This window comes from Rhinolophus hipposideros, assembly GCF_964194185.1.
Source record: "Rhinolophus hipposideros genome assembly, chromosome: 10".
NCBI classification, from domain to species: Eukaryota; Metazoa; Chordata; class Mammalia; order Chiroptera; family Rhinolophidae; genus Rhinolophus; species Rhinolophus hipposideros.
The window spans coordinates 58,030,672-58,051,602 of NC_138056.1; the positions used below are offsets into that span (position 1 = coordinate 58,030,672).

The following is a 20,931-nucleotide window of genomic DNA, read 5'->3' on the forward strand; positions in this document are numbered from 1 at the left end:
TCCCTGCAAACAATCTCATCTGTCTTACTTTTTGCCCCCCCCAAACTCGCTTCCATTTTAGTTCTACTGAGTCAGAATCTGTTAGCCAAAAGATGTCCAGATGATTTATACGCCTATTTACGTTTGAGACCCACTAAACTAGATGGCTTCTCTAGGGACAGAGAGGGGGTTTTTTGCTCCTTGGATTCTACTTCAGGACCGCTTTCTGCCTCCTGAAAGGAGAAGATGTACAAAGTACCTGTCACTAGATGGCGCCAAAGATATTTCATCAGGGAAGCTCCCCAAGACACTGCTTGCGCTCTAGATGGATCTTTACCTTCTTGGTGTTAAATATCTTTTGTGGTTAGACCCTGCAGTTTGCATAACGGCTTACCTGCGAAATAGGGTGCTGGGTTGGGAATGGAGAGCATGACATCCAACAATTGTACAGATGAGGAAAACGAGGTCAGAGAGAAGCAGTGGCTTGCCAGCCATCCAGCTGGAAGCAAAGCAGGGAAACCTGGATGCTGCGTCCACTCCCTCTGGGTCTATGCTGCTCAGACAGCCTTTCCTGCCTCTAAAGCTACAGGTCGCAGGGGCCACATTGTATAGGTGGCCATGGGGGAGAATTGAGGGGCGAGTGGTAGTGGAGGTAGAGGGAAGTGAATTTAGGCCGTGTATGTCAATTTTCAGCCATAACTCTGGAAGAGGTGGAAATCACAAACCCATGGGAAATATGATAGGAAAGAGTTGGAAATTTCAATGAAAGGACACAGAGCAGCTGCTATTTATTGATTACTCTCACCATGACCTTGGCTCCGTGCTAGGTAGATGCTTTCGGGCATCTGTTCACTGAACCTTCACAACAATTCTGTGAAGTAGGTACTGTTGTCCTGCCCTCCTCCCCCTCTGAGGTGGAAAGTGAGGTTCAAAGAAAATAGAAATTACCAGGACAGAACTTCTGAATCCTCTCGCCGCCAAGTCTATAAAATCTCTGCCTCCATGTCCACACACGTTGCTTTTCCTCCCCTCACCGTTGATGAAGTGCCCCTGCTCCTAGCTAAAGGCACCCCCAGGGATGTGCTGGATCCCATCATTTCTGCCTCCTCGAAGAATTTGTCATGTCTTTCTTCCCCTATCTTCTGCAGCCTCAATTCCTCGCTCTCGACTGGATCACTGCCAGCAGCAATGGCAATGCCATACAGCTCGCTCCTAAAATAGCCTTTTCTTGACCCTATGTAGTTCCCACTCTATTTCCTACTTCCCTTTACAGCCAAACTCTTCTAAAGAGCTGAATATACTCATTTCAGCCTCTGTTTCCTTTCTTCTTGATCTCCCTGACACCCAATCCAACTAAGTGACGGTTCCCACCTCTTGCCAATGTCACCGGCACCTCCACTGCACCAAATTCAGGGGTCAGGCCTCAGCCCTCCTCTTCCTTCACTGCTCAGCAGCATTTGAGATCATTGCTCACTTTTCCTTTGGAAAACTCTCCCTGCACTTGGCTTCTCACCCTGCCCTTGCTGGCGACTTCTTCATGGTCACCTTTCTGGGATCTTCCTTTGAGGCCATCCTCTGAAGTGGCAAGCTACCCTAGTTACAGACCAGAACTCAAGAGGAAAAACAGCAGTTACTTAAACCCCATATTACAAAGTTTGGCAAATAAAGTTATCTCCATCATTAACTTTCATTTTGGGGGACTCTTGGGAAACATGTTAGGAATCTATAAATGGAGAGGAAGGAAGCTTAGCTTAGCTTTCTGGAGGAAACCCCCTGGAATAACCCAGGGATCCAGGGATGTGTTGGAACATGGCTTGTGCCCGAAAAGGCCATGGGTAGCACAAAACAACTGGTTGTTCCTCCTTCACAATGAAAGAAAAACAAATTTTTCTTTTCGGAGGGAGCTTTCCACAATTACACTTCCTGCAAACCGAGTCCTGGAGGTTGTAGGTTCAAGAAACAGCACAAAAGGACAAGCTGAGAATATAGTTTCTATTCTGCTTTTTACCGGTCACGTCTGACAAGGTTAAAGGAGTTTCTATGCTAAACAGCAGGTTACTGGGGAAGAGGGAAAGAAGTAGCTATTTATCAGGTGAGGCCAGGCTGCTGTCCCAGGCAGTGGGAAGCACGGGGAGTTAGGCTCTGGCTAAGGTGGCTTTGGAGGCCTGTGGCGTGGGGGCACTGGGTGTCCTCTACTCCAGGCCAGGCTTGCTGCCACGAGCCACAGAATCACCTCCATTCATTGTTCATTAGTGTGTACTGAGAGCCAGGTCTGGGGCTTCCCAGGGCTAGGCCTTGGCTGTCTAAGGGGGTCAACAGCATAAACGCCCAGGAAATTCAAGATCTCCTTATTGCACATGAAGCAAAAGCCTTCTCTGACTGCTTCAACCCTATGTTTTTACCATGAGAGAAATTTTCTGAAACCCTGGACTCTCTGAAAGCAGTTCCTGGCCCATGGAGGAAAGTGGGGTTAGGCCCATTCTGCCACAATTTGGAAGGAACCAGAGAGAATCATTATCATCTTCTCTGGGCTTCTCCTGAGATTTAACTGACGCAACAGGCTAAGGAGGAGGTCCCCGAGAAGCCAGTATTAGATGCTCGAGATGCATGGGACCCTCAGGGCTGGGACAGCCCTGTGAGTGAAGAACAGCCTCAGATCACAGGATTTAATGAAAAGGAAGATTTGGGGGCCTGGGGAGACATCAGGTTGAAGAGACTAGGGGAAGAGTCACTGTGGGGGAGAGAGAACAGAAAGGTCCGGAACTGCTGCTCACTGTGTATGGTGGTGTCGGCGGTGGAGGAGCAGACCCCTGACAGCTGGAAAGAACCCTGGTGTCTAGAAAACACCAGGACAGGTCAGCTGCACAGTCTTCTGAGCTGGACCTTTCCTACTGAGCTCCCCTTTCCTACTGTGGCGTCTGAGCCCTGGGGTGCTTGGATGCATTCTGCAAAGAGGGTGACCACTACCCAGCATCATTCCCAAGCCCGGTGGAAGGATGGGATCCTGCCTGTGGAACAGGTGTGGCCCTGAGTGCAGTGTCTTGGGGAAGGTGAGGGCTTGAGCCCTTAAGGACAAAGAGAAATTAGCCAAGAGTGGAAAAGAGCCCTAGGCAAAGGGATGAGCACATTCAAAATCACAGTGTAGGAAGAAAATTCACAGAAATGTGAGTAATTCAATGGGCTGGAAGAATAGAGCATATGTGGAAAGTGGAGAGGTGAGGTGGGACCCTGGCTCCTTTCTCCTCATGCTCCCCAGTTCCTGCGCCCACACTGGTTCCCCTCCTCAACTCCACCAAAGCCTGTCTGTCTCAGGTCTCAGCCCTTCCTCCTTCCCTTACCCATGTGCTGGGAGCCTACTCTGCACCAGCCGTAGTAGAGCTAGGTACCAGCACTGAGTACCGTTCCGTGCCTGTCTCTGCCTGCGCACCGCTACAGTCCTTAGAACAACCTGGTGCCGGAAACAGGGGTGATGATGGAACTACGTAACAGTGAATTGGCGTAAGCTGTAGCCAACCGGAACAGAGGCGAGCCTAATGAGAGCACCCTGGTCATTCTGGCAATACCGGCTGATTATCAGTCACAGTTGTTAATACACTTATGTCCATTTGACAGATAAGGAAAAGAAGGCTGTGAGGATTTAAGCCACTTGGTCAAAGCTACAAAGCAGAGAAGTGGGGAAGCTAATGTCTATTAATTAATCTCTCTGGCTCACACATAAAAACCTAAAAGTGTGAGGGGGGGAGGACAGCCCTCCATACCATACATAACACAGGCACCCTGAGAGGCCGTCCGCCCCTGGGGATGTGGCAAGAGTTGGGGGCAACGCAGGTCCAGGGAAGACTGGTGAGGTAGGAGGACGCTCTGGAGCTGACATGAGAGCTGGGTTTTCTTGTCCCCAGCCACACCCTGTAGGCAGCTGGCAGTAGAGGCTGGGGGCCCGTGGTCACTAGGCCAGCAGGGTCTTGGACCTGACTCCTTTGGAAGGACATAGCTGGCCTGGCCTCCAGCATGACCATTCCTATTACCATTTCTCCTCAAGGTCTCCCTCTTCCCCTAAGAGCAGGGAGGCTTCCTTGGTCCCAGCTGAAACAACAAAGTCACCTGAGCCGCTCGCTGCCTTTTCCAAAATTCCTGAAGAGGCTGCCAGCTATGAGTCAGTGTGTTGGCAGCCCTGCTCACTGCGAGCCCGCCTGGGCACTGAGCCTTTCCGGGAGTCTGAGCTGGGGTGGAAGCAGGAGACATTGGCAGCCCTGGCGAGTGCTCGACCCTTCCAGCTGGGGCTCCAGAGGACCCATGCCGTGGTCGGCCCTGTGGGGTCAGGGTTCCCAGCTGTGTGTTACGGCATCCCCTCCTGGGACACTCTTCAAACCATGTGCCTGAGCTCCTGCTCAGCACCAGGCATGGGCATGACCTCATGGAGCTCAGGCTGGTGGGATCCTTAGGCCTTCAGTCACATTGTTCCTTGTTCCACTGAGGACACGAGGCTGGGATGATGTTCAGAGCATGCAGCATGGCCCAGTCTCGTCTTCATTCGGGCAGCCAGGTTCCAGCCCCTGCCATGTGTGGGGTTCTAGAAGATTCTGACCACAGGTACAAACTGCCGGGGTAGACTGGACTGTCTCCAGCAACCACACGTGGCAGGGTTTTGATTTCTGATCCCCACTGTGATTGTCCCTTCTCTCCCTCCCTTTCCCCCAACCCTTTCTAATACTGTCTATGCAGGCATGCCTTTTCTATTTTTGAGCAAGGCCGTGTAGTCTTTCGTTTCATTTCTCTTTACTTTGTATTTAGAGGTAAAGGGGGCCAATTCTAGCATAAGCCTAATCTTCCAAGTTGCCCCATTGGTTCTGGAATTCCTCAGTCCACTGAGCAATGAGAACACACAGCATAGGCTTCTGATCCTCAACCCATCACTAACCAGCTGGTGGCTGTGGGCAAACCCTTTCCCCTCCCCTCATCTTTGGGTTTGTAAACTGTGGGAGTTAGAGGAGGGATTGAGAGAGGTGAGGAGAGCAGCAGAATGCAGAAGAGCAGTGATCCTCACTCTTGGGTGGGGTCTAAATCCTTGGATGGAACTTAATCCTTAGCAGAAAGACTCACTGCACCATTTCACCCACACAGGAGAATAGACAGCCTGATGTCTTGGAGAGAGAGTGGAGAGTTTGAGTCAGAAATAACTAGGTTCCAGTTACTATTATCCAGCAATAACTAGTCTCAGCTTTGTGCCCGTCTGGCACAAACTTAAGCAAAACTTAACCCTTGAACTTCTGTTTCCTGATCAGTGACATAGGATAGCAATGTCTGTCCTCTCCCCAAGCGGGAGGGTGTTGGGAGGAAGTTGGGAGATAATGTGAATGAAAAACACTTATCAAACCTAAAGTTTGGGCCGGCCCGGTGGCTCAGGTGGTGGGAGCGCCGTGCTCCTAATGCTGAGGTTGCTGGTTCGATTCCCACATGAGCCAGTGAGCTGCACCCTCCACAGCTAAGATTGTGAACAACGGCTCTCCCTGGAGCCGGGCTGTGGGCAGCCGGTGTGAGCTGTGAGTGGCCGACTGACAACTGGGGGGAGCGCAAGGCTCACAATACCAGCATGGGCCAGGGAGCTGTGTCCTACACACAAGGAGACTGAGAAACAACGGCTTGAACTGGAGTGGGGAGAGGTGGAAGAAGGGGAAAAAACAAAGAAACAAACAAACAAAACCTAATGTTCTATGTGCATGCAAAAATGTTATTATTTGGCACAGCTTGGGTTCCCTGGGAAACAGAGTCTGAGACATGTGGAGTGTTGAGGGTGTTATGAAGAAGTGCCCTTGGGAACAACATACATGAACAGGTAGGTGTACTTATGAGAATGTTAATTTGCATATGTACACGCCATTCATTTATTCTTCAAACATTTATGAAGCATCTACAATGTGCCAGATAGCTGGGGAATGAGAATAGATAAGACATGGTTCCTGCCTCTCGAAGCTTATTGTCTCTTGGGGAGACAGACAACCCAGTGCAGGTATCTGGGGTACAGTGCGGTAAGAAAACTGACAGAGGGTGAACAGGTTGCTGTGGGAGTGCCTGGTGTGCACCCAAATCCGACTGGGGAAGTGGGTGCTGATATGGGGCCTTCCCTGGGACAGGACACCCTTGAGCTGAGTTTTGAAGGGTGAGTAAGAGTTACTCAGGCAAAGGGCCTGGGGAGGGTACCCCAAGCTGAAGAACAGAACTGTCACACACAGAGAGGACTGACTGGGAAGGAGGTCATAAGATACAAGTAATGGCGGGTCAGAGGGGAGAGAGCGAGAGCTTGGTCGGGGTGGAGGTGGGTCACAAGCAGGCAGGTCCTTCCAGTGAGGAAGTGACAGCTTTCTCATGCAGAGGGGCCGACAGCCATCGTTTCATCTCAGAGGTGTGTTCTGGCAGCAGTGTGGGGGTGATGGGAGCGGATGGACTGCAGGGCCCCGATGTGTCCCTGTGCCTGTGTTTATGAGGATGTACACACACGTGGCTGGGAGTGTGTGTCTGCACATCTGGAGTCTGCGCACAGGTGCTGCCCACATAGACTTGTTTTCCATGTCCACCCTCTGGCCTTGGCAGCCCAGTGGGCTCCGGGGGGTGGCTGTCCTGTGGCTGACTCATGTGTGAGTGCCATGACAGGGGAGCTGGTCAGGGGCTAGCAGGTGTTTCCTCTAGGGCCACAGGCACGCACAGCCCTCTGGGCTGTCAGTGAGGTGAGCAGCGACAGTGACTGAGTGCTTCCCTCCCTCAGCCGGGGCTCATGGGCTCCAGTGCTGGTCCCAGGTCCATGCATCACGGTCAGGGGAACAGCATGGTGACAGGCTTGGGGGGTTGCCACGTGTCAGTTTTCCCTTTTGGGGTCTTCTCTCCCTGGGCACCCACTCTTCAGTGCTGAAGTCATATATTTTCATCCTTAATTATCTAAAATATGCTTAACTATGTTATCCTGTTTCTTGAAAATTTATAATGAATACAAAAAAAAAACACCAAAAAAACAAAAAAATCATTTAGTCACATTTCTTTAGCCCTTAATGTGGACCACAGGCAAGGAAGAGGCATTTGGTTTTGTAGTAGAAGTATAAAATCTGGGAACAGCAAGGTGAGTGATTAGGAACCACGTTGGAATTCACAGTCCAAATTTCAACTTTGTGCTTATTGGCTATGGAAGGTACTTTGTCTCTCTGTGCCTCACTTTCTTCATTTAGAAGACAGAAGATGATAATATCTCATAGGATTAAATGTTCTTTACATAACATTATTTATATTAAATTACTATACAGTACCTGACGTATACTAAACATTCAGCTCTAAACATTAGCTATCATTACCTGGGTTTGAATCCTCTTAGCTCGTTTGATGAAAAGTCGTGACCGCCTTGGGCCTGTGCAAAACGAGGGGTTGGCCAATCGCTTACTCCCCAGTATCAACACCTGTCCCCCACCAACTGGTTCTTTTCACCAAGCATGCATCCCGGGTTTTTAAAGATTTTGCTTGCCCACACTTCATTTGTTAAATAACAACCCATATGTCATCAAGGTTTCCCTTGGGCTTTATAAAATCCCAGGAATTGCTCACAGAGCTCCTTATCAAGAACACCTGGATCCTGGATCGGGAGAGAGGATCCGCGAGGGACTTCCCTTTCCACTCCAGTTTCACACAGTGGCTTCCCCGCAGCAAGATTCAAAGGCCTTCAGATATTTCCGGTTTATAGAACAGGTCACCAAGTTGATCCTGAACTAGAAGATGTTTCCCATTGGCTTTTGGCGTGCTCTGGGGCCCTGGTGCCATGTCTTTCAGGGATATCATTCTGAGGAGCACACATTCCAGCCAAGGTAAGAGAAGGACTTGTTCTGATTCTCTGACAAGGATACATTTTGTGTTTGGAAAACCTAAGAGCAAATCCTTCTGGCTGGGGAAGGCCATTTTTATGGCGATTGATACTTTGGTCTGAGAGTCCTATGTGCATGTTAACGCAGTTTTCACAGGAATCTTCCAAGGCAGTTATGATCACCCTCATTGAATAAATGATGAAACTGCAGCTCGGAGATCTGATCTGCCCAAGTTCAACTAGCTAAAAAATGACATCATAGCTTAGTATTTCTTACATATATGAAGTCACATAATTCTTACTTCTCTCTGAAGCAGTAATGCTCTCCATTCTATAGATGAGGAAACGAAGGCCTAGCAAAGTTAAGGGACTTGTTCAAGGTCACAGAGCTAAGCATTAGCACCATGGGAATTGAATGCAAGTTTAATGTTCTTTCTTCAATATCTGCTGGCAGGAAACCAGCTAAGAGGTACCCCCTCTTTGGCACCCAAGTGAGCCTTTGAGAAGGCATTCATCCTCGGTGGCTTTGTCAGGTGGGGTGGAAACTTACCTTGGATGTCATCGTTGAACATGCAGTATTTGTTGCGGTATTTGTTGAGCAGGCGGAAGGCGTTGGCATTGGCAAAGTCTTCAAATTGGATGAGACAATTTATTCCAAACCTGTGTGGAGGGAAAGGAAAGAATGCATGGTCGCCTCCCGGAGACAGATCCCTGGCAGTGGGGAGGCACAGGCAGGCCAGCAGGTGGGGGTGTACGGCGTGGCCCATTCACCCGGGTTTTTGCCACCTGGCTGGCTCCTGGACTCCTGGGCTCTTCCTACCTCATTATGGATGAAGATGGGGAAGGAGAGTAGGGGCAGTGGGCTTGGTGGTCAGCTGAGCCCACCTCACTGTCTCTGATGCGGGCTGGTGGCTCACGTGGGCCACCACGTGGAAGGGCTGAGATAGGGCCTGCTCTTTCTATGGCCTGTGGCCATCTGAAATCCCAGCAGAAATCTCACTCTAAACCCAAGTGCGTGCAGACAGCCCGGCTTGCCCAGGGACCTGGGAGGCTCTGCAGTGTTCCAGTCGCTCCCTGGGGGGCCCTGAGGCCATGACTTCCTCCATTAGAGACTCTTCTGGGTTCAGGCATGGCTCCCTGATAAGATGCAAGGAAGGCTGAGAGGCATCTAGGATTAAGCCGCTGTCCTCTACTTACACCTCAGTGAGGGTGTCCTCCGTCTCGCAGGCACAGAAGAATCAATGAGTGAGCCCGTCTACAGAGCAGGTCCCCTGTCCCAACTCCCAAAGAGTCTCACTCAGTGAGTTTGGGTGGTAGGGCTGAGCAATCGGCATTGTTTTCCTCCAGAGTTATAATCGACAAATAAAAACGGTATGTATTTAAGGTGTACACCAGGATATACATATATCTTGTGAAATGATCACCTCAGTCAGGCTAATTGACGCATGCATCACCTCTCATCATTACTTTTTTCTGTTTTTTCAGTGGTGAAGACATTTAAGATCTTTTTAGCAAGACTCAAGGATACGATACGGTATTAATTACCACCTATGGGCCCCATGCTGCACAGGAATCTGCATTGTTAGCAAGCACCCCAGATGGTTCTGATCTGACAGGCGAGGGGGCTCTGAGATACGCCGCGTTGGCGGGTGAAGACGTGCTCACGAAGCTGCCTGAGATGCCTTATGTAGAAGCTATGCTAAAACTGCCTCCGAGAGTTCAAGGTCAGGAAGAAGTTTGCATTTCTTAGAAGATGACTAGATTCATTGTCTGGGAGGAAGGTGAGAGCTACGATTTCTGCTGTTTGGCAGTAGGTTCCCTCAGCCTAGGCTTTCTGCCTGCACCTCCCCTCTGACTCCACTCTTGCTCTTTGATCCTGGTTTCGTTAGTTTTATCGTATTGTGTCTCTTATTGAAGTCTTTCTGGAAGCAAGGGTGATACGAATTATTAAAAATCACTTAGTCCATGGACAAAACAAGGATTTTATCTCATGTGTCAATTTGTGACTAACAGTCTCTGAGGTCATGTTCACTGAGGAACAAATGCCCTGATGGATCAGCAAGGAGTGTCGGGGCGTATGTTAGGGAGAAGTGGCCTTCCATTGCCAACCTGGTGTGAACTGGAGGCTTGGGACCAGCTATAGAAAGAACAAATTATGACCTTGCTGAAAGGTGTGTGAACACATGCTTCTGCGTGGGCTTCCTGTGCTATGGGGGGCGTCTGATGATGCTGGTGATGGGGTGAGTAGCACTGAAATGGCCTAGAAAACATTGTTTCCAACCTCATAATTTTGTGCGCGACTTACCCTGTACAGTAGAAATGCCAGTAGGCAGGCAAATATTTGCTCCTGCCATGGTCCTTAGAGAAATTTAGTGAGCTGGGGCTGTTAGTGGGGGATCTGGAGATGGGTTCAGGTTACAGGGACAGAAAGAGAGAGGCGGTGACTTGCCACAATCCAGGGCTAAGATTTCTGGGCTGGGGTCAGGAGGCTTGTGGGCCTGAACCTGGCTCTGCGACGCGCAACTGAGGGATCTTGCACATGTCACGTCACTGCTCTTTACTGCCTCTGTTTCCCGATCTGTTAGTGGGCACAATCATCTCTACCTGGGCAACTTCTATGGGTTGTTACTAGTATTAAAAGTTGAGGGTGACTTTTAAATTGCAAAGTGCTAAACATATGTGTCATTCTGGCCTCAATTCTTAATCACAGTCATAGAGCAAGTGCTGATGGGGGAGTGGTTGGGGGTTTGCTGTGTCTCCTGACCCACCATCCAGTCCCCTTCTTCTTGTACAATGAAGAGAAATGACAACAACAAACAAACAAACAAACAAACAAAAACCCTTCTGTGCACAAATATAACGCTGTGCTTGCCAAGCCAAAATTTACTGCGAATTTTTGTTCAGGGTGTGAATTTCAAGTATTTGGGTTGGGAGGGGGAACAGAAAGTCTTTGGTTGCTGGTGACATTTTGCTATATATAACCCTTACAAGACTCCCAGTGTAGCTCCACAACTGGCCTGGAGCTAAAATGCCGAAAAGGTCAGACAACAAAAGAATGTGATGCACATTCTCCTTTTTCTCTTTGTCTCTGTCTTTTACACACTCACACACACACACACACACACACACTTGACCTTTAAACAGCACCACTCTAGGTAAAAATAAGGCAATAATTATGAATAAATACTTTCGTTCAGTGCACAATTACTCTTTCATATTATATTCAGTTTTATATATGAGAAACTCCCTAGCCATTTGCTGAGATATTCAGTAAAACCTCATTAATTCAGGTCACTTCAATGTGAACTTGGGATTCCAGAAAAGGCTACGTGAATTGCCCATACAATAACTAGACTCAGAGTTTCTAGACCTCAGTAGGTCCAAGGATTTCCAGAACCCTATCTACATTGGACACCCCTCCCCACTGCTGCTCCCTGCATCTTTTCTCGCCATGAACCAGTCCTATTCTAGAATTTCACAGTGCCCATTTCTGTCTCTGATCACAGCCTCTCCTTCCATCTCCCTCAGTTTCACTATACCTACTCTTTGTCTCCACTGAGAACTTTGGGCCCTTCACCACTTTCTCCTAGTTCCTCAGCCCCTCCTCTGAGGCCATGAAACCAGGCCACTAGCTAGTCTGAACCAAAGGTAATGACTTCAACTGCTCTCTTAGCATCATCCATCCATCCATCCGTCCATCCATCCATCCATCCATCCACCTCCCTGCCCACCCATCCAAAAGCATTTATTGGGCATCTATGATAAGCTGATACTGTAGTTGTTCAATAAATGTTTTAAGGAGGGGTAGATACATGAAAGGGTTGGTGGAAATGATAGCTGTGAGTTTGCCTGACAACTTGTTAAAATAATTCAAAGCCAATTAAGAACAAAAACACTATTTCCAAGTGAAAATTTAAATGCTTAGGAGAAAAAATATTTTCTCAGTTCATTCAAGCACATACAAATACAGGTACTGAACTTTCACCATAACACCAATTTAAATGTTAATTATAATTGCCTTACATATATTCATGAACACTTACTACCGCTAACAACAGTAACAAAAATAACTAAATCTCATTGAGTGTTTATTATCTGCTGGGCATCTCCCTGAGCTTTTGGCATATTATCTCAGTTAATCTCCACATGCTTTTATGAAGTAGGTGCTATTTCTGAGAAGGATTCCTGAGCTATAGACGTTATTTGCCCAGGGGTTGTTTACTGCAGTTGGAAAGTCATGGAGCTGGAATCTGAATCCAGTTCTACTGGAATCTAGAACTTACCTTAGTTTAGTTTCAATGGCGACATGAGTCTGTAAAGGATAAAACTAAGTAGATGAAAAAGTTGAATTTCTTTCTCCATAGAGAAGGGAAGTGCCATGTGGTGAAGAAAATACTGCACTGGGGCACAGGAAAACTGTGTTTTCTCTCTGTCTCTGACATAAGCTCTGAGTCTTGGGTGAGGCCCCTTTCTCTCTGGGTCTCAGTTTCCTGCTCTGAGGGCTGGAAGAGTAGCAGAGGCTACTTAGTGTACGGCTAAAGTAGATACACCAGGGGCTTCGCTCAGATAATTCTACAAGTCTAAAGTAGGGAGGTCTGACCATTCTGAGTAAGAGCAACATGTGACAGGAAAGTCTTGAGAGAGTATTTTGGAGTCCTTTTTGAGTTGGAGTCCCTTTTGAGCTGAAGCCCAGCAGACCAGCTGAGTGAGCAGGGCTGAGGCAGTCACCCTCCAGGTTGTACAGCTGCCCCCTCCTCAGAGCTCTGGGCCCTGATTTTAGTGCTGGCAGTGTATTGCTGACCTCTTGCCTACAGAAGCCCCCCCTCACTGGGGAGGCTCCTGCTTATCTGTCCCCTTCTGCTCTTTTGAACTCTTCACCCTGAAGCCCTGGCAGGGGCAGAGGAACTTCTGATGCTGCTCCAGGGGAGAGTTCCTGCAATGGACAAAGAGGCCCCTCCCCAAGCCACACGTGGAGCTGCCCGGACTTCTCACCCCTGGGGACTCAGCTGGGAAATGGCCTTGGAGCTGCCAGGGAAGGCATTCCAAGGCCAGGGCTCACTTAAAGACACAAGGCCCACTGACGGGTAGTGGATGTTTAAATTCTTCCCCCCAGGGCTCAAACAAGAGAAAGCCTGCAAATGGCGACTTGTGCCTGGGAGCCCTGGTGAGCTGTGTGTGACAATGTGACAGGACCCAGGCCAGGACCAATGGAGCGGGGTCCCTGCCACCTGGGATGTAGCCTCCTGAGGGTAAGGGGATTCTGAGATGGCTGTTCTGCCCCCCCCCCCCCCGCCCCGCCAGCAAGCTGACTGAATACTGCGTGAGGGAGGTGGTGAGAGCAGACATTCCAGGGGCTGCCGACCTGGTTTCTCTTTCCATAGGTCAGGACCTGTCATTCTTTCAAACACCTGGGCCTGACCTCTTTTAGGCCTGAACAAACACGAGGGACCTGGGAGGAGCAGGTGAATTTGCTCAGCTTGTCTCCAAACAGAATGATTAAAAGCTACCACTCATATTTCCATGGGAGCCTACTCTGTTCCCCCAACAAAAAACACATGCACAAGACTCTCACAGCAGAGGACTCAGTGAGAATATCAGTTGTCACCCAATGCAGAGCTATTTCTTTTATTTATTTTTTCCTTCCAAGAACCAGCACTGACAGAATCATGAAAGCTCTCGGTCTTTGATTCTGTTTTACATCTTCCCTTAAACTTGAGTCCCTTGAGATGCTCTCACATAGAGTTTCCATGGCTAACCCTGTTTGGGAAACTCTGAATGTTACATATGTATTAAAGGCTCTGAAAAGTCCTGCATTAAGAGACCTGTTCAACCCAACATCTTCTAAACTCATTTGACCAGACACTTTACCCTTCTATTTCCTACCCTCCCCACCCGAGGTGGAGCACGCTTAGAAAGACACAACCCTCTGCAGAAAGAACTTTGTACCAGGTGGGGCTGGGTGGATTCAGGGCAAGACCATCTGTCCCTGGGAATACTGCCATTGCTCCTCCTGTCCCGGAACCTACCATAACGGAGCTCACTGTCTCCAGGTTTATTCCCCTCCCCCAATGCATCCTCCCTAGCGTTCTGAACACAAATCTGTGCAGGCCACTTATTTTCTGAAGATCCTTACTGGGCTCCCACTGCCTTTGGGATTATGTCCAAACGCCTTCGGTGATGTTCACTGGCTCCAAGCTTGCAGCCTCCTTGGCGTATGCTGCTGCTCCCCAACCATTGTGGGCATGCCCTGCACCATGTCTTTGCTCACGCGCCTAGGAGGCCCTTTTCATCAGGTCAACTCCTACTCAAACTGTAAGACCCAGCTGGCATGTCACCTCTTCCAGTAAGGCTTCTCTGACCCATTGCTTTCTCTACCTTCAGGGGAGCAGCAATTCTTTTCTCCAGGCTGCCATGATACCCTGGATATTTCTCTATAATACCCTATATCACATGGCATCACAATTATTTATTGATGTTTCTGTTTTAATTATTAAAGAAATGTATACAGCAGGGTATCCTCTTTGTGTCAGGAACTATCCTAGGTATGATATAAAAATTCAGCTCAGCAAACATTTCCAGTGACCACTGTGGACGAGGGACTGTCTTACCTGCTAGATGGCAAAGGCAAGTACAAGTACAAGAATCTCATAGTTTGATGGGGACACAAGCAAATAAAAAAGCAGTTGCAACACATTGTGACAAGAGGAATCATAAAGGTATGTGCTAGGTATGTGGGAGGCCTGAAAGGGATCAGGCAGCTCGGCTGGAGGAGAGGCGGTGAGGGCTTCACAGAGCAGGGGACTCAGAGGTCCGTGTGTAGGTGGGGGTAGGGATGGGAGAAGGGCGCCTCAGGCAAAGGGAACAGCACATGCTTGTGGAATGAGACCAGGGGGCCTTCCTGGAGCTCCAGGGAAATAAATAGAGCTGGAGATCGGGAGAGGGGTACGGAGAAGGGGAGGAGGCGGGAGAGATGAGGCTGGGTGGTGTCCAGCGGCCACCCTGTTACATGCCTGTGTAAAGAGTCTAGTCAGTCTGGAGAGCAATGGGGACCCACTGAGGGGCTTTATGCAGGAAAGTGGCATGTGTTTTAGGAAGTTCATTCTGGCAGCAGAGTGGATGATGGGGTGGGAGGACATATTGGCGATAAAGAGTCACGGAACCCCAGTGAGAGGCCATGAACTTCTGGGACAAGGCAATGAGGACCGAACGGGAGAAGAGGGCCTGGGTAAAAGATGTGAAGGAGGCAAGGCAGAGTGTGGAGAGCTTTGGGATCGAGAGGGCTCCATCACTTACGAAATGTGTCACCTTGAGCAAGTGATTTAATCCAAATTTCAGTCTTCGCTGATAATAGAGTGGGATCATAATATCGCTCTTGCAGTCCTGTTATGAGAGTTTAATGAGGTAATGTATATAAAAAGCCTGGCACATCCACGGAGGTGATGGTTATTAAAGGCAGGATTTCATAACAGGGCAGATGTGGAAGATGAAGGAGGAGGATGAGCCCAAGATGGGGGACGGTGTGTCCACTGCTTGTCGAATTTGGTGATAAGGATGGACAGGCTTACTTGGTAAGACAGGTTTGACATGTGCTGAGTCTGAGGTACTGGGGCACTAGGAGAGAGTCCAGCAAAGGAAAGTGAGCAGGGGAACCAGCAGGGCAGAAGGTGGGCAGGCAGAGGAGTCGCGTCTGATGCTGCTGAGATGTCCAGTGAAACAGGGATCTCAAAGTGTGTGCTGGAGTTGGCATTTAGAAGATTTTTTGTGACCTTTGCCAGACCACTTTCAGTGGAGTGGTGGGGAGGGGGCCATTTGGCAGGGGGTTAAAGGGTAAATGGAAGGGGAGGAAATGTCAGTGATTACGAATCTCAAGAAGCTTGGCTATGAAGTAGAGGGTGGCTGACAGCCATTGGGGGATGTGGGAATGAAGGATGGATTTATTTTTGAGATGGGAGATGTGCATGTGAGACAAAGGAGGAGAGATGAGAGTAGTAATGATGGAGAGACCCTAAGGAGATGGGAAGAGGTGGGAGCCAGAGTCCAGTTAGAATTGAAAGAAGACATGTTCCTTCCCTCTAGGACCTCACAGCCTAGTGAAGCCCTCGCAGCAGAGCTCCATCACAGATATGCATGAGGGAGTGACTCATTCTGCTGGGGGCAGGGGTTGGGAAAGGATCCAGAAGGGTGACAGGGAAACTATTGTGTAGGTGAGGAAACCAGAAACCATGGATTGGAGAAGGCGGGAATACTGAGCCTGAAAAAGAGAAAGCCAAGTGGAATGAAGCATAATGATTATCTTCAAAGACATGAAGGACCATTCTGTTGACAGGGAATGAAGCAGACTTCTTTTATGTGGCTTTGAGCCAACAGGTAGAAGTCAGAAGGAAACAGATTTTAGTGCCATGTAAGGCAGAGATTTCAAACACTGGATGGAAAGAAGCTGCTGGTCACTGGAAGTGATTCCATGGTTACCGGAGAGCCACTTGGCACGGAAGCTACGGAAGAAATTCCAGCGGGGAGTGGGGTGTGTGAGTGGACCCCTGAAGCCCTTGCCTTCTCAGGTCCCTTACGGGAAGATTCCTTTGGTGAGCCTTGCCCTGGCAGCCAGACTGGCCGGCTCCTGTGGGGGGCATTCTGGCCTAATGGGGAAAACTCCCATTGGGTAACAAGATAGTCACAGGAAACAACAACTTTTAAGCAACCATCCCAGAATAATGTGGCCATTCCCCAGCCACTGTTCTGACGGCAATCCCAGGCCAGACAGAAAACACTTCAGGAACAGTTTGGATTTCCTCCTCGATTTCCCTGTTTGTCTGAGTTCCTGGGCAAGCACGCAAATGGCGCCAGAAATCCCAGCGCTGGGAAGAGAATGGTGGCTGATCTGCTCACCCCTTGACCTCTCCAAGGTCAGAGGCCAGTACTGAATTTTTCCTCTAGGGCACAGACACTCACTCCTCAACTTTCTTCTCCTAAAACCCATGCACCTTTCTCAGCCACCAACCCACTAGCCGGCTTGGGGGTGTCAGCACTTACACCCGCTCTGATTGGCCCATAGATTGAGCGTTTGAGCAGTCATGAAGTCACTGGTGTCCTCCATAAAGCTTCTCTGATTAGTTTGGTCTATTCTGATCTCTGTTCAGGTGAACTACCATGGTATTTGCCCCGTACAGTCTGTCTGACAACTGTGCCTTAATCTCTTGGGAGTCTAAACCAACCCCCTCTCATAGAATTGGCTAAATTCTACCTTGAAGTACAACAGGTCTTTCCACTGGGGGTGGAAAACAATAAGGTCAGAGAACCTAGTCTGTGTAGGTGGGCTTTTGGGACCCAAGTGAAGCAAAATTGGTGAGGGGAAGAAAGGGAAAGACTAAGGTTAGGTGACAGGCTAGATCAAAGCAGGCGTGAGGCAGTCCTTGAGGGCAGGGGAGGGGGTCTTACTCACCCCAGGATAGCAGGACAGCTGAAGAAGGAGCTTTAACTGCTCCGCTGTCCTGCCCCTTGCCCCCTGCCTCCTTTCCTGCCCTCTGGACAAGGCAGCTTCAGACGTCCATGTTAAAAGACCAAATAGACAATAGACATGCTGCTGGGTGCCTCAGGCTCCGTACTTGCCTGGCTCTGTAACTAATATTGAACACATGAAAGCATGAATGAATGAATGACAGAGAACAGTCCCACCACAGGAGGGACCAGTGGCAAACATCTCTTATGATATCACCAGCTCCCCTTGGAGCCGCACCCTCCTTTCCTAGAGGCCACAGAGGCAAAGCATCTTTGTATCACAATAGCTCAGGCTATTTCCTTCACCCCCAAGGATGAGGCCACTGTGAGGAGGGCCCTCCCAGGCAGGCCAGGAGAGTGAGCAGCAGAGGGTCTGTATGACATGTCTTCAGGTTTTGGAGTCAGGTGGGTTTAGGGCGAGTCCAAACTCTCCCAATTTGTAGCTGGGTGAGGTTGGACAACGTACTTAACCTTTCTGAGCCCCAGTTGTTTGATCTCTAAGGATTGCTGTGGTAACTAAATGTAAAGCCCCCAGAATGGAGTAGGTGCTCTGTAAAAGTGAGTTGCTAGCTTTTTCCTAGGAAGAAGGCCATAAGATTTTTTTTTCATTAAAGTTTACTGGGATGACAATGGTTAGTAAAATGACATAGGTTTCAGGTGTACAATTCTGTAATACATCATCTATATACCACATCATGTGTGCACCACCCTGAGTCAGTTCTCCTTCCATCACCACATATTTGATCCCCTTTACCCTCATCTACCACCCCTCTCCCTTTACCCTCTGGTAACCACTAAACTATTATCTGTGTCTGTGAGGTTTTATTTTGTTCTTTCTTTGTCTTGTTCCTTTGTTTCTTTCAGTTTTATATCCCACATATTGATGAAATCATATGGTTCTCGACTTTTTCTGTCTGACTTATTTCGCTTAGCACAATAATCTCAAGATCTATCCATTTTGTCGCAAATGGCACTGTTTCATCTTTTCTCAAGGTCATAACTTTGAAACCCAGTCAAATATCCCAGGCCCCTTGACCACCTATTTCCCCTATTAGCCTTGATTGACACTGCAGGCAGGGCCGTTAATGAAGCTCATCTTTAATCTATACAAACCCAGTAGTAATTCTTTGAACATCTCTTTTTTCCCCGCTAGTCAATTGTAAGCTCCTTGAGAACAAAGTCTATTTCTGACTTACTGCTATGTTCAATAAATATCTGTCCATTGAATGAATGAATGGATGGATGACTACATAAATAAATGAATAAACAGGTAACTTGACGCTGCTTTGAACTATTTTCTGAGTATTTTATGTGTGCACATTACTATCTCAGGGAGAACTGAATTCTTCAACGTAGGTCTTTTCTTTGTCCTGGACACACTCTGGGGCACAGAGAACGTACATGATAAACACATGCTAAATGGAAACTTGGAAAAGATTTCATGAGTTTTGCGAATGAGAGCAAACAACTGGATAGGGTCCCCTTACCTTCCCACTGCTTTTATCATTATCTGACTGTGGGGAGCTAATTTTCTGTCTGGGTCTCTGTTTCCTCACCTGTGCAGAGAGGGAGTTTGATCAAATGGGCTTTTTGTTTCTTGTTCCGCTTCTCTGAGACTGTAAGATTAGAGTCCTAGGGAGGGCCAGGTGGGGAAATGAGGTAAGATACAGACGGCATTTCTAAAATTCAGTGTACATTAAAATAATGAGCAGTGACCCTGTCTGCTGAGAAGGACTCCGAATGTGAAAGCTTCCTTGAAACATAATAGGGCCTTAGAGCTAACAGTTATGTTCTTTACTATCTTTTAAAGTTAAAATAAAACCTTGACGCTTTCTCTGTAGTTTGTATGCTATAAGCTTAGGGGCTTTCCTTTGTTTACATAGTTTTAAATCCACCAGAAGAAGCTTGGAGCTAGAGCCTCAGCTTTTCCCTTGGGGGTGGGCTGGTTGGGTTTGTAGTTTGTGGAGAGGCCTACAGGGGCGCCCAGCTCTGGTGGACGAAGGGGTCAGGGGACCACTGGCCATGTGGGTGGTTAAGAGGGAAGAACCTGGGTGGTGAACACACAACGCAATATACAGATGATGTATTATAGAAACGTACACTTGAAACCTATATAATTTTGTTAACCAATGTCAACCAATAAATTTAATAAAAAAAAGAAGGAAGAACCAGGAAGCATTAGACAACTGATCCAGATGCTGGCAAATTTTCCCACCACAAAAAGAAATAATTATGTGACGTGATAGAGGTGTTAGTGAAAGCTATGGCGGTACTCATATTGCAATATATTAATGTATCAAGTCAACATGTTGTATACGTTAAACTTACACAATGCTATATGTCACATCTCTCTCCCTCTCTCTCTCTCTCTCTCTCTCTCTCTCTCTCTCTCTCTTTTAAAGAGGATGATTCTCTCACTGCTGGTAGCCAGAGAGTTTTGAAAATGGGAATTGATGGCTAGTCCCTCCAGAGCCCCCCTAATGGTGAGGCTAGGTGGGGTACGACCCCTGCCCTAGAACAGACTGGAGAGAGAAGACATGAATATGCTAAGTAGGATAGTTTCCATAAGACCTCCTTCTCATTTATCCTCTTTGCCTACTGTATCAAGAAAGTGTCTGGAGTATGTTGCACTGTCTTTTCTTTCACGTTAAAAGAACAGAAATAGAGAGTATCCAAGTTAGAGGGTGAGTTCTGGAGTTAGACCACCCGGGTTATAACTTGGTTCCACAATTCGCTAAAAGTGTGACCTTGGACAAGTTCCTTAACCTCTCTGTGCCTCAGTTTGCTCATCTGTAAAAAGTGCATTCATTCAGTAAATGTTTATTGAGAATCCATTCAGCACTACGCATTGTTCTGTGTGCTTGAGATACAGCAGTGAACAGAAGAGACAAAGAACACTTCCTGGAACTTCTGTTTTAGTGGGATAGGGCAATGATTGTAGCTACTGACTAGGATTGTTGTATTAAATGAGTCAATGTATATGAATCGCTTTGTTGTCCATAGGAGCCAAGGTTAGCCCAGCACTCAAATCACCAGAGAGAGTGAAGGGTGGAATGCTTGCTTGCTTATTTATTTCTGTATTATTTTTATTGTTTAATGCAAGGAACTGTCTCTGGGAAAGAATTGCTGCTTAACTCATTATAAAAAATCCATATAGTAATCAAAACAGCATGGTACAGAATAGAGAGCCCAGAAATAAATCCATGCCTATATGGTCATTTAATCTATGACAATGGAAGCAAGAATTTATACTGGGGTAAAGACAGTCTATTCAATAAATGGTGCTGGGAAAACTGGACGGACACATGCTAAAAAATGAAACTGGACCATCTCCTTACGCCATGTATGAGAACAAATTCAAAATGGATCAAAGACTTAAATGTAAGACCCGAAACCATAAAACCCCAAGAAGGAAATATAGGGAGCACATTTGCAGACATTACTCTGAGTAACATTTTTACTGATATATCCCCTCAGGCAAGGGAAGTAAAAGAAAAAAATAAACATATGGGATTACATCAAACTGAAAAGTTTTTTTCACAGCAAAGGAAACCATCAACAAAACAAAAAGGCATCCTACTGAATGGGAGAAAATATTTGTCAATAATACATCTGATAAG

At 47.8% G+C, this 20,931-nt stretch overlaps 1 protein-coding gene across 2 annotated transcripts in view; it reads right to left on the bottom strand.

The window, feature by feature from the left end:
- ME3 (malic enzyme 3) overlaps positions 1-20,931 on the bottom strand; it is a 175,634-nt gene that overhangs the window by 14,670 nt on the left and 140,033 nt on the right. For both annotated transcript variants that reach the window (XM_081063184.1, XM_081063185.1), the window contains one exon: positions 8,367-8,476. In XM_081063184.1, coding sequence (XP_080919310.1) covers positions 8,367-8,476 — 110 coding nt within the window. The remainder of the gene's footprint in view (positions 1-8,366; positions 8,477-20,931) is intronic.